The sequence below is a fragment of the Mus pahari genome, chromosome 5, assembly GCF_900095145.1.
Source record: "Mus pahari chromosome 5, PAHARI_EIJ_v1.1, whole genome shotgun sequence".
In the NCBI taxonomy this organism is placed as follows: domain Eukaryota; kingdom Metazoa; phylum Chordata; class Mammalia; order Rodentia; family Muridae; genus Mus; species Mus pahari.
The window spans coordinates 20,581,989-20,595,950 of NC_034594.1; the positions used below are offsets into that span (position 1 = coordinate 20,581,989).

The following is a 13,962-nucleotide window of genomic DNA, read 5'->3' on the forward strand; positions in this document are numbered from 1 at the left end:
CTCTGCATCCTTGAGATAAAGCCATTTTGGTTGTGGCATCTAGTCTTTATATAATCTTGAATATGGCTTTCAAGTATTTTGTTGAGAATGTAAGAAACCCAATGTTCCTTAGAGAATTGGCCTTTAATGTTCTTTTATTTGGTCTTCATTGGGTTTGCTGGTAGGTCATCTTGGCTTCATAGGATGAGTCTGGTAGTGTCTTCCCCTTTTGCATGCAGTGGTGAGAGTGTTGGTGTCAGATCATCCTCAACGATTTGGCACAACCTGCCCTGCATCTGTTCCGCCTTACACTTATTAATCCTGACCCCACTCTCCCATTTAAATGCTCATATCTTACAGATTTAATTGTGGTAAACTGCAGACATTTAGAAGTTTATTCACTTCTTGACTTGCCAACCAATGGAATATTAAGTTTTCAAAGCATTTTCTAAGGATCTTTTGGGTTTCATTGGCTCTATGGTAACAATTTGCTTTTCATCTTTATTTGACTAGTTTAACTTGGAGTTAGTCAATCCTATTAATCTTTTTAGAGAACTGGATGTGGCGACTACTTTTGTGTACCCCTCTTCCCGTGTCTGCTTCAGTGCGTTTTATGCTGCTCTTTATTTCTTGACACGTGCTGAGTTTGCTTTAGCTTCTTGATTTCTCTAGGCCAGTATTTGAGATCTCCGAATTTTTAACACATCTGTTATTTCTGTCATCTATGTATCGATATCTGTTTATATTTGTCAGTGTAATACTTTTTTGAATGTGAATATGCTGATGCTATTGAGGTTTTTTTATTTTTATTTTTTTTTTTTGTATATACTTTCCCAGATTTTATCAGTGGAGAAAGACCAGCTCTTCTGTAGGGAGTGTAGCCAGCTCAGAATTCCTCTTCTTTGACGGGAGGTCAGCCACTTTTCTCCCCACGCCATTTTCAGAAGTTGCATCTTGGTTTTGGTTGTTCTGAGTCTGGGAATGCTTGTCTACACGGGCATCTGTGAGGATCTGAGCTCTTCTGCTTCTCTCGGCCTTGTCTTTCAGATGAGACGGAGTACGAGTACAGCGGGAGCGAGGAGGAGGAGGAGGAAGTGCCTGAGCAGGAGGGAGAGCCAAGGTACAGACGCCAGCCGGACCAGGCTTCCCTGATGCCCGCCCACACTCCGTGAGGCTTGCTTGGAGCAGTGGACAGCACTGGCTTCCTGCCTGTCTGCCATTTTTCTCACCCCATGACATCTCTGTGAACAATTCCCAAACTCTTGCCTGGTTTTTAGTTTTGTTTTTAACCCAGTTTATGTTTGAGGTTGAGGAGATAATGCTTTTGGCATTTATTGCTGCAGAAGGCACAAATGGTACAAGTCTGCTGCCAGACAGAAGGCTTCTCACACAGAGAAGCATGCAGCTCAGAGGCCAGCAGGCCCTCTGCTGAGAAACTTTCCCACAGCCTTATTTTCCCTACATACAAATGTGGTTGGCAGCCTTTGGCCTCCATCCTTCAGGTGTCTTCTGCCTGCTTTATCTCAGTGAAGCCAGGCAGAAGGCTAAGAAGAATGCGTTTGCTCTCTTATATTTCTACTTTAGTAATAGGTTTGCCCACAGCCGGTCTAGCTCTGGCCTTACCTTTGGTTGAGTATAGAACAAAACTAAGATGAAGGTTATGTTGAGATCCACCGGAGCCCTGAGTTGGGAATAGAAGTTCAAAGAGGGACACGGGTTTCAGGAGGTGTGTCCTGCCATTCTGTGATACAGACTTGGGAGACAGCCCCCAAGGCAGAAAAGGACCGCTAAGTCTCCCGTGAGGCCTGCTGCTGTCTCTGATGATAAAAAAATAGTGTCAAGGAACAAAGCAGGCTTGGTGTAGGCCAGATGAGAACTGAGGGATGCTGAGACTAGTGGGTGCTAGTACTTCTATGCCATGATGCAAAACTAGAGGGCCAGAGGAAGACCAGATGTGAAAGAAGAGGAGAGTCCCACACAAGAATGCTTATCTGCTAGGACTGCATTTTTAGACATTACTAAATGATAGAGGATGAGCCTTTGGAGCAATAGGCATAGTCGTCCTGTAGACTTGTTGATTTGGGTCACTCCTGGGCCTGACTCCATTGGGTCACACCCTACGAGGCCCAGGTGATGCATGGAGCCCTGACAGACCCCCGTCCCCTGCAGTTCCATCGTCAATGTGCCTGGAGAGTCAACTCTGCGACGTGATTTCCTGAGACTGCAGCAGGAGAACAAGGAGCGGTCTGAGGCTCTGCGGAGACAGCAGCTTCTGCAGGAGCAACAGCTCCGGGAACAGGAGGAGTATAAGAGGCAGCTGCTGGCTGAGAGGCAGAAGCGGATTGAACAGCAGAAAGAGCAGAGGAGGCGGCTGGAAGAGGTAGAAAAGAGAAGTTCTGTAGTTTTTTTCTTTCTTACTCATGTTCACATCAGACACCCTGCTAGCTTATTGAGGAAATAGGAGCTATAGGTAAGGAGGTAGTCTGCCCCTGCCCTACTGTAGCAGCTCAGAGAGCTTCTGTAGGGATGTGTGGCTGTGCACTAGACGGCTTCACATTCCTGGAGGATATGCCAGCGTTTATGTGCATAGCGTGAGGAGCAGGACCGCCCAAGACATGCTTCTACTGCGCTTAAAGTGACTCGCTTAGACTTGACCTCATTTCTTTGCCATTCTTGGCTTTTGTGACCCAGTTTTATATTTTTCTGAAACTTTAGACTTTTTCATATGAAAAGCATTGTTTTCTAAATGCCTTAGCTTTGGGGGTGGATTTAAAATAAAACATTCAGACCAGTGAGATTGCTCAACAGATTAAGATGCATGCGCCCAGCACAGCGATTTGAGTTTGTTACTGTGTCCCGGGTAGTGTAGAGAGAGAAAGAATAACTCCAGCAAGTTGTCTCTGACCCCGCTACGTGTGTGTGTGTGTGTGTGTGTGTGTGTGTGTGTGTGTGTGTGTACACACCCTCACATACACACACTATAAATTTTTTTTAAAGGGGTTCAGAGAGCAGAATAGTCAGTAAAGTTACTTGTATTTTATGGTAGGTACAGTTTGCTCTGTTTTCATGAAAGGTATTGATATTGTAAACACTGGTGGTGTAATTATTTATAGGTTATTTGTATTGTAATCACACAAATGTACTATTTCCCTGTAAATCACTTGAGAATCAAAACTTTTAATTTTCTTTTCTTGACTGCCTTTTACTTTATATGCCACAACCCCACAATTTCTCATTCATCATTTGATTTGAACATGTGAGTTGTTTTTTCCCTGCTTATTCTTTTTCCTAGTAGAAGAAACATCAAGGATAAAGCTCTGTAATGACATTTCTGGTGGGATTTAGTTTAAATAACTAAACATGCTGCTTGTTGCCTTGGTCATGATAGTCTATGTTGGCAGTATGTTGGTACCTTTGATTAGTCTGTGGATCTGTTTGCTGCCTAGAAAACCAGTGTGCCCCACTGTGGGGGATCATGGAAACAACATTCAGTTAGGACTTTTAGGGGGGAAAAATCACTGAGTGTGTAACTTTTAAAATGTACTTGTTGCAAAATCATTTCTACAATATGTAAGATTATTCTCACTGTTCTGTGACCAGAGCAGAAAACTGGAATGAGCTTGATTCTGACTTGAGGTAAGAGACAGGAGGCTCTGGCCATGTCTGCTACTGTGTTCCTGGGATGGGCTGCACTGCCCAAGCAGGTGCAAAGGTTACCCTGCATGGCTGTAACTTGTCTTGGGGACTAGATGGACAGAGTTTGTTTGCAGCACAGGTGGTGAGGGTAGCTTTCAGGCTCTGGTAGTGAGGCTGGCGGGTGGGCAGCTAGCGTCTGGGGGGTGCGGTATGAGAAAGATGCTCTGCAAGCTAGTGATGTTTGCTTCACACCTTCTCACTGATCTGCTAATTAATATTCACACTCAGGATCACCTTTGCTGTCGCTTTCCTTAGGCACAGAGGAGAGGCTGGAGAGATGCTCAGGGGCTAAGAGCACCTGCTCTTGCCGAGGACCCCAGGTCTGGTTCTCAGCACCCACATGCAGTTCATAACCACTCTTGACTTCACTATACCAAGCACACAGTTACATATACATACATACATACAAACATACATACATACATACATACATACATATACATATCTGCAGGCTAAACTTAACTCACTTGCTAAAGGTAAAGTAAATCTAAAGACGACAAGAAAGGAAAACAGACCATGTTAGGGAAACGAGAGCGAGGGATGGATTTGATCAAAACAGATTATATGGGTTGTGAAGTTCTCAAGCAGTAAAAATCAAGCCTTAAAAACAGAACTAGGCACTGGGGTGGCAAGTGTGCTCACAAACAGATCCCCTTGTTGGGGTCCCTAGGAGGCCTTTTCCTTAATTGGAAATTAAAAGGAAACTTCCTTGACTCTGGAAGCTGGTTTTCCTTAATTGGAGGTAGCTCTGAGTGTTGTTTGCACCCCAGGTTCCAGAGCAGTCATTTGAGAATCTTTGAGGTTAAATGCTTCTAACCATTTCAATAAAAGGCAAGTCGGGCAGTTTGGAATTCTTGCTGTGAACAGTGTAGGTGATGTAGGCTCCTTACAAGACGTCTTGCCTGAGTATTAAAAACGAAAACCTGGGCCACTGAGTCTGCCCTGAGTTCAGTCCCTGGGACCCACCTGACAGAAGGAGAAGTCAGACTCTGGCAGGTCGTCCTCTGACCTCATGAGTGTGCTGTGGCAGCATGCTGCTCACATTGCACCCCGAGTAAATGTAATTAAAATAAGTGCAACCCAAAGCCTAAATAACTTGATTTCAGTACGCCAGCATAAGATGCTTAAAAATCAGGAGTCAGGGAGGCCGTGATCCAGAAGCCCCCCTTTGGCACCTGCCAGAAAACTTCTTGCTGCAGCTAGGTGTGTCCTCTTCATTCATTATAGAGGTCCTTCATCTTTCACAAATACTTATGTTTTGCTTTTGTGCTTTGTATGGACATACAGATGCAACTCTTGTCTCCAAGGGAATACTAAAGAGTTTGCTCTGACACCAGATTTGAATGATAATGGCTAGGAACAGTTCATTTTTACCCCAAATACCCCAATCCCACATGATAACAGTCTTATGAAGTTGCAGCTGAACAAGGACATCTGTAGGTGAAGACACTTCTCATAAGGTGTGTGTGTGTGTGTGTGTGTGTGTGTGTGTGTGTGTGTGTGTGGTGGGGGGCATTATTTAGTGAAGCAAGCGGATCCTGTTCCACACCCAGGTGCTGATGATCTCTTAATCTATAGGTTGGTGGCAGCTAGGAGTGTTCGTACATTCCAAAAGGATTTACCTAGGAATCCTGGACATTAGGTCAAACACAACTGAGCAGTGAATGCTTATTGAAGAGACAAAAACCCAGGTGAGATAAACCCAGCTCTCAGTCACACGGTAGTGATCAGCCAGCCTCTCAGATCTTAAGCACATTTGACTGTTCTTGGCTGTTCCGTTCACATAGATGTCCTGGAGTCTGTTCTCTGGTTTTGCTGAGGTTGAACTGTGCTTCCTGCCTTTCCCCTGGTCCCGGGAAGACACAGAGCGTGCTGAGCTTGTGCAGGCTAGCCTTTTCTCTAAAGCTGTTGGCACCTTTCTCTGCTGCTTGTTCATCTTCCTGTTGATGAGCTCTGCAGTAGGAAACCCACTCTTCCCCGTCCTGTTCTTTCTGTGGGTATTAAAGAAAACAATCTCTACTCTGCGCTCTTCCTTTTGTGTTTAACCCTGGAGTTTGAGCTGTGGCTTTGTGCCTGGGAATTGTGTCCCTCCAGGGTTGCGTGACCCTGTGCCCAGGGAAGTTCTCTCTCTCCTTCCTCTCCCCAGGAGACACGCAGATATTCCAGTTCAGAGATGTGCATAGAAGTGAATAAATTTAAAACAAAGAGAATGAGAGAAAAGAAATTTTTGTTAGGAAGTAGGGTTAGCACTAATGTTTAGCTTTAGTTAGCATCAGGCAGTTTCTCAGGAAGAATTAATAAGCTGTCATATGTCTGCTGTGTTTTTGTGTGTTTAGGAGGGAAATCCTTAGAAGATTTTTCCAGAGGGCTTGCACACATTGCAGAGGAGTCGAGCCCCTTCTTCTCTTGTTGTACTTCTCTCATTGTACTAGCATTGACCTCGGGGATCCCTGTTGGCTTGATTGATGCCTTCTCATGGCTCCAGCTGTAATGTTAGGCAGTGTCTCCAGGGACCTGGAGCTGGAGCCCCACAGCCAGGGCCTTGACTGTCCAGTCAGCAGGGCTCGGCTGCTTCCAGACCTCTTGGAAGTTCTTATGTGTTCTTTTGACATGCTCACAGTCACATACTACCACAGCCACATACCTTACAAATGCTCTCTTTCCCACAGTCTTTCCCCAGACTTGGTAGGAGTTGAGGGTTTCACCAAATATTGTAAAGTTCCTCTTTAGAGACCCCTGTCCCATGCAAAGAGCATGCAGCTGTAGGAACTGGTCAGGCTATGAGCTGTTACCATCCATGGAGTGTGGTAACACTCCATGAAAGTGACCAATTTTCTGTTCACCAGTTTTCTCTAACCCTAAGGAGGGTCCTTTGCAGACAGGATACAAGACAGTCCCTTCTGCAGTGGCCCTGCATCGTCAGCTGACTTCAGCACTGGCACAGATACTTTCAGAGTTCCATCAGCCTGTGTCTTCAGCCTGGGTGGACCCTTGAAGGAGAAACTCACAGGTCCCAGACTTTAAGTATAACAAATAAGAGAGCATTCCCAAAACTCCAGCCTCACACTTACCAGAAGTCATCTTGATTTATTTGTACCACAGTGTATATAACCAAAAAATTCAAAAGATGTTTTCCTTTGGAAATGGTATCCAACCAGGAATATATAGTGGAATTAAATAACTTATACTTGAAACTGCTTTTTCCCAGTTGGCAAAAATTCAATAATTGTTATTATCAGAGTTAGAAGAAAGATCATGTTCTTAGCTATTGCATATTACATGCCGTGTCCTGGCAAGGTTTTCTTGTTGCTGTGTAGGGAATATGATAGGCTGTAGCTTCATTTACTTTGAAGGGAAAAGGCTCCAGATGTTCATTTTAAGTATGATTCTTGAGTTTCTTTCAGTTATGCTAGCTTGTTCATAGAGACCTATGGTAGAGAGAGAAATCTGTTTGTTTGTTTTTGTACCTAGTTTATAGGAGAGGATAAAGGTATTATATCTCTAGAAATTGTGGACATGGAGCTCTGCATTAGATCTGAGCCAAAAAGACGAGCCCTCTGCTTCCACCCCACTCCCACACTTGATCGTTGGGCAGAAGGCTGGCAGAGCGCGCAGGTATGTGGGACCTCCTGGCTGGTGAATACTTCACTATACATTGCCCACTTTTCATTGGATTTGGAGCATTCATGCGTAGTCAGAGTTTTCTATGTTGTAAGATTGTGTAAAAGCTCTAAAGGCAGGCTAACAAACAGCAGGGGATGTGTGGCAAGGGTGAGCTTCTCCCTGTCCTGCCCCAGGCATTATGCACACAGGACATTTCTTGTGCTTCCAGGAAATCATTGCTTCTACTTCAGCAAACATGAGTGTTGTGGAGAGAATTTAGAATGGGTACTCAGCTCTTACCAATCCTTATACTGTAACCCATTATAAACTTCTGACATACTGTTTTTATTCACTTTGTCCTGTGGTTAGCCTCTGTGTGAGAAGGTTTGTGGACTGTACCAGTTTTCTCTTTCTGGGAGGTGAGTGAGAGCTGTAGAGGTGCTATCCGGTGCAGTAGCCACTGGTGGGCTTGCTTGCTTATCTGTGCAGGCTCCAGTGTAGGTGCTCAGTGGTGGGGTATGACTAGTGGCCATATACTGTTCAGTGCTTGTTAGAGTTCTAACATCTCTCGCATTCATGGAAAGAACTGACAAACCTTAGACTCCATGGCGGGGATACCCTATATTGACAGATGGTGTGTCGTTGTGCATGGACAGTCAGCTAGAGGAGCCGCTGTGGTGTCCACTGCTGTGTGCTATGTGTGTGCTGTGTGTGTGTCTAGAGCAGGCTGAGTCTCTGAGTTGGGTGTACTCTCTATCAGTGGGGTGCTAGGCCATGTGCAGCTGGAGAAGGCCTTACAGACGGAACGGCCATTCCGACAGGCTTTTTGGGTGGAGACACTGGACAGGTCAGTTCATTTTTCTGAGCCTGTGTTCTGTACAGTAGGAAGATTCTAAAGGGAATTATACCAGGAACACCAACTAGCTTTAAAGGTTAACTGTTTGATACAAAGCCCAGGACAGCAGCGTTCACACCTCCTCATCGGTAGCTTTGAGGTATTCCTAGCAGCGATGCTTCTGCTGATTTTCATTTCTTTTTGTTGTTTTTTTGTACATATTTCTCATTTTTTCAGGTATTTATCTTCCTTTGTCCTTCTTCCCTTTATTCATCTCTTCTTTTTGTTCTGATTTAAGGGTCCTAGATAGATAGTGGTGCCCATGAATGACAGATTTGCTTACCTCTGAGCGCTGCAGTGGGTACTAAGGATGCTTGCTTTCAAAGTGGAAGACAAACCCTGCGAGGATTCACAGAAACATTAGACCTTGGGCTAGTTTATGGGGAAGCTACAGGGAGATGCAGAAATAACTGACTAGTACAGCTAGGGTCCAGAACGCCCCTCATTTACCCCTGCTTAGCACCGTCAGCAAATCTCCTGAGAGCCGTGGTTGTAGATTCCTGGTAACTACACACTTCTCCTTCTACAGCAACAAAGAAGAGAGCGTGAAGCCAGGAGGCAGCAGGAGCGTGAGCAGCGGCGGCGTGAACAAGAGGAGAAGAGGCGCCTTGAGGAACTGGAAAGACGGCGGAAAGAAGAGGAGGAGAGGAGACGGGCAGAAGAAGAGAAGAGGAGAGTGGAGAGGGAACAGGTGAGTTGTCAAGAATACCGACCCAGGTGACTGTGGAGCTGGGTCCCGGGGGCCAAATGCACATGCATGCATGTATGCACGCTCAGAGGGTTAGGGATCTAAACGTGCTGGAAACTCCAGTGACTTGACTCTTTGTCTTCAAAAAGAGTAAAAAATTGTTAGTGTGGAGACCCTTTGAGTCTTGAAGAGGCTGACATGTGACAGGTGTCTGAATATATATTCACAGGCTTGGCTTACATCCTTTGAGCTCCAAATAGCTGGGTGAGGTTAACTTTTAGACAGGAAAATTCAAAGCCAACTTTAAGGAAACTATTGATAAATGCTTGAAGTATTTCCTGGCTGAGTGAGTACTGTATCTAATTGTAGCTTTGAAGATTGTTTGTATTGTTTACAGTACAAAAACCAGTTTTTGTATACTTGTACTTTTATTATTGCCTTGTGGAGCTTATTTATAAATTTCTTAGATTACTGATGCAACCAGAAAATAACTTCCCTTAGTTTATATGACTTTCCTATCTTTGAATTGGTCAATCTGTGCTTTGAGTTTTGAACAAGGAAGAAAGTCAATGAATGGAAGCCGTTTTGAATTGAGTTCATATTTAAAGTACTAACAAACATGATTTTATCTTCCAAACGCAGTGATCCAGCTACTGGCCTTGACACTCCTCCTGGACCTTGCGTGTCTAAGCCTGGGTCTGCACATGAACCCATGTTCCTAGAATCTCCGTGGTATAGCCTACCTGTTATCATCTACTTGTTGGCCCTAACAGTAGGGCGTATTTGTTTATGTAGTTAGTTACTGATGGTTTTATCGTGCTTACACCTGGTGGCTACAAATCTGTGAAAATGCTACCTGCTACTTGTTTAAAGTCACCCAGGCATGATTCCAAGTTTGACTGTGACAAGAAACTTGACGGTGGCATTTTAGTTTTTAAGATTTTGTGAACAGGGCTGGAGAGATGGCTCAGCAGTTCGGAGCACTGGGTGGTCGTTCTTCCAGAGGGCTGAGGTTCAGTTCCCAGCCCCCACAGGGCTTCGTAAAACCATCTATAACGTCAGTTCCAAGGTTCCAATGCCCTTTTCTGGCCTCTTCCAGCAATGCACACAGTATACAAACATACACGCAGGCAAAACACTCATAATTATCGAATAGGAAAGAACCTTGGAAACGATGTGACTAGCACGTACCCTGCGCTTTTAGGATTTCTTAAAATTGGTTGTTTTACTCTGCTTTTTCTAAAATTATTATTATTCATTCATTTATTTATTTTTATAAATATTTCTTCCCTTGCTGTGGTGCGTGGTGCATTCTCACAGAAACGTGTATATGCTATATTCTCTATGTACATTGTATGTCGAAATTTTTGTGGTTTGCATAGCATCTGATTTTCCCTAGTTTTCTTGTATTTTAAAGTCAGAAAACATATTTGTAGTAACTTGATCTTTCAAGTTATTTAAATTCTGTTATTTTCAAAAAAGAAATGCTTTGTGACACAGATTTCTCAGACAGCTCAGACCACGTGTCTGTCACAAAGCCACTTGATGCCTTGGCGTATCAGGTGTAAGCTAAAGGGACTTGGCTTTGGGGGTTCAGTGCAGTTTATAAGCTGTAGTGTTCTGAGTGTTTGCAGGCCACTGTTTCTCTGTTGTCTGGTATTCTTCTGACCAGAACTATTGGTTAACTCAAACATCTGGTCAGGCGTATCTTTGGCTCTTTTTACTTTAGGGCATGTGCCATGAAATGGGGTGGTCAGGAGGAGGCGATCACTATAGACACAGAACCTGCCTCCGTGGGACAGTTCTCCCACATGCCAGTCCATTGCTCCCCTGCTAGGACAAGTAGGCCCTCTGTTTAATGTGGGGCTGAAAGTATGCGACAGGTGCTGCAGCTTGTCTCCGATGGACCTGGGTTAGGGTTTCCTGACGCCTGGGTACTAACAGGAATTGTGTAACTGCAGGGTTGCATGTTCTCACCTCTCCCTTACCCATCCCCAGCACTGGAGCTTAAAGCCCTGCTGTGCTCTGTACGAGATTACCCGTCTCCACTGTGACTCAGGGGTCGTTCTCACCCGCTGTCATGTCATCGGTCTGCCCCTGCACTTGTGCCTGTGCACACTACACAGACACACACAAGCTCACCAGCATGGGCTTGGCCAGGTTACCTGTAGTGAAGTGCCCACAGTTCATGACTCCTGACCACATCTTCCAACTGTAGCCAGGAACCTTTGGAGTCATTAGCAAAAACACTCATCCAGTTTGGTTGGTTTGGGATTTTGGGTTTTTTATTTTTATCTTAAAACAGATTTGGGTTTTAGTTTTTAAAAATTGCTGATTTGTGCTTATTTAAAATGATGCCTTCCCATATCTGTGGTGTCTGTTGTCCTTAAGAGGAAGCTAGCCTCCTTAAAGTTCCGTATTGGATGTGATGAGAGTGTAATAGCAGCAGTGCTTGAACACTGCCACATGCATCACGCCCAGCTTGGAGCCTTTGCAAACGCCCTCAGCAGCAGATTGTCCTCACTAAGGACTTCTGGAGTGCTGGTTACCCACACAGGTGACTCAGACGCTTCGCTCCTGGATGTACTGACTGCTGGGTAATTTCTGTGTGACAGGAGTACATCAGGCGGCAACTAGAGGAAGAGCAGCGGCACCTGGAGATCCTGCAGCAGCAGCTGCTCCAGGAGCAGGCCATGTTACTGGTAACGCCCCGCCTCTGCCCCGTCCCATACCACAGGGCCGTTGTCCCTTCCCTAAGTTGGCCAGATGTAGTGACCGTCAAACATTTGGTCTTGCTGTGGCAGCCAGGTTCCCTTGAAGATGTCCTCTGGTCATGCTGTCAAGCACAGTGTAAACTGCCCTTAGTTTATTTCCCAGTAGTCAGCTAGCTCCTTGATTGGTAAATGCCTAGCAACTCTTAAACAGAACTTGGCATTCAGTGAATGTGAAAATGCCGGAGGTGTCAGGTTCACAGTGCATGCTGTGGGATTTTTGCTGAGTATGTGTGTATATATACCACTGTATCTGATGTTTAATTGAATTCCTTTACTCCGCAATGATGTTACAGTTAGCAAATGCTGTCACATTTTACACAGGTAACATGCCATTTAAAAGTCTCAGCCATTTTGCCTTGCTCTTAAATAATGGGGGAAGAGCTATTCTTAAAAAACAAAAGTCAAGAAGGGATCCAGAGAGGAGGTGAGCTCGCCACGGTCCCCAGATTCAGTGTCACCCTCTCCCTCTCCAAGGAGTGCCGATGGCGGGAGATGGAGGAGCACCGGCAGGCAGAGAGGCTCCAGAGACAGTTGCAACAAGAACAAGCATATCTCCTGTCTCTACAGCATGACCACAGGAGGCCGCACGCACAGCAGCAGCCGCCGCTCCCGCAGCAGCAGGACAGGAGCAAACCGAGCTTCCATGCTCCAGAGCCCAAGCCTCACTATGACCCTGCTGACAGAGCTCGGGAGGTACCTGCTTTCCCTATTGCTTACAGATTGGTCCTGAGAAAGCTAGGCGTCCCCTAATGACTGTTGAGAGCTGTACTGTGAGTGCCAGAGTGGACCTTGTGCTAGCCAGGACCTCGCCTTTTTCTTCTATGTGAATGCCTCGGTTAACAAATGCCAGAGAAATCAGAAGAAAACCACACACACACACACTCAAGTACCTGGCACCGTTAGTCTTTAGTGTGAGAATGAGAGAAATGTCAGTCTTGTTTAAGACTAGCATGAGGAGGCAGTGGACTTTTAGCCTGATTTCTTACGGGATCAGTTGCGTTTGGATGGCCATAAGGATGCAGCCAAGTGTCTGGGCTAGACAGAAGGACGTGGGTGTGTCCAGGAGCACTGCACAGTCCTGGCCTGCAGATGGCTCCCTTCTGCATCCTCCTTTACAGGGAGGAGCGTCAGGGACAAACTCTGTTCTTTACAGAGGAATGAAACTTGAGGTGCTGAGGGTAGTCTAGACGCTGCTTTGCTTAATTTTCATTTTCATAGTTTTTAAAAGTCCTCTATCAAATCTTAGCTCTGCTCAGCACTGCCACTGTGCAGCTAGCTGCCTCTCTCCTCAGAGCTGACTAGAACACATTTTCTCTCCGTTGTCTTGCTCTTACACGTACGTTCCTCATCTCTCCTTTCCTACTAACATGGAGCCGTGTCTTGTAATTCTCTGCCGCAGGTGGAAGATAGATTTAGAAAGACTAACCACAGCTCCCCTGAGGCCCAGGCTAAGCAAACGGGCAGAGGACTGGAGCCACCCGTGCCTTCCCGGTCAGAGTCTTTTTCCAATGGCAACTCCGAGTCTGTGCACCCTGCCCTGCAGAGACCAGCAGAGCCACAGGTAGCAGTGGTCGCTCCCTGTGCCATGTGTAGCCCATTGTCTCAACAGCTGGAGTGAGCAGGAGGCGTTGGTTGTTTGTTTTGTTGTCTTAAGATTTTTATTGAACTCATTATGACTATCTCTAGTCAATACTTTTATTTCCCACTCCTTAACTCATATGTGAAGTCCCTCCTTCCTCTTAATACTTTTTTAAATTAGATTTTTAGAAAGTTGGTTTTATTGTATAAGCAGGTTAAAAGAGAACCCAGAGCTTTTCTCCTGAACATTTTAAAGTACTTTATGTCTGCGGTCCCAGCTCCCTTCGGAAGCTGAAGGTGGCTTCTATTTATTTGGCTGAATGTGTAAATTTTTCTGGGCAAAGGTTTTTGTTTGTTGTTGTTGTTGTTTTTAAGTAAAAAACCAGATTCTCAGACCTGTCAAGATTGAAAACAGCTTATGACTGACTAGTAGGTTGAGTTCCTGCAAGAGATTAGGACAGAGTTTATGACTTTTCCTTCAGTCTGTCCCAGAGTCTGACTTATCTGAGTGCTCAGAAGAGAAAGTAGAAAGGACAGTAGGTGGCAGACACACCCATCTCCTGAGGGTGTGTAGGCACTCCTCCATGCTGCCCTGCCTCACACACATCTCTGAGTTTTCTGTACTTGACCCTGATGTTTGCATGTCACCCAGGACAAAAGTTGGTGGTTTTGAGAAGAAATGGCCCTTCTGTGACAGATATGTTCACATGAGAATTTGAATGTGCTCTGCAGTAACCAATCCTGCAGGA

At 45.2% G+C, this 13,962-nt stretch overlaps 1 protein-coding gene across 21 annotated transcripts in view; it reads left to right on the top strand.

Moving 5' to 3' along the window:
* Positions 1–13,962, top strand: part of Map4k4 (mitogen-activated protein kinase kinase kinase kinase 4) — a 125,891-nt gene that overhangs the window by 88,127 nt on the left and 23,802 nt on the right. For 8 of the 21 annotated variants that reach the window (XM_029538638.1, XM_021197480.2, XM_029538641.1 and 5 more), the window contains exons 11-16: positions 1,027–1,099; positions 2,149–2,359; positions 8,703–8,864; positions 11,477–11,563; positions 12,110–12,328; positions 13,035–13,196. In XM_029538638.1, coding sequence (XP_029394498.1) covers positions 1,027–1,099; positions 2,149–2,359; positions 8,703–8,864; positions 11,477–11,563; positions 12,110–12,328; positions 13,035–13,196 — 914 coding nt within the window. The remainder of the gene's footprint in view (positions 1–1,026; positions 1,100–2,148; positions 2,360–8,702; positions 8,865–11,476; positions 11,564–12,109; positions 12,329–13,034; positions 13,197–13,962) is intronic. The other 13 variants (XM_021197481.2, XM_021197487.2, XM_029538642.1 and 10 more) reach the window with 3 other exon arrangements.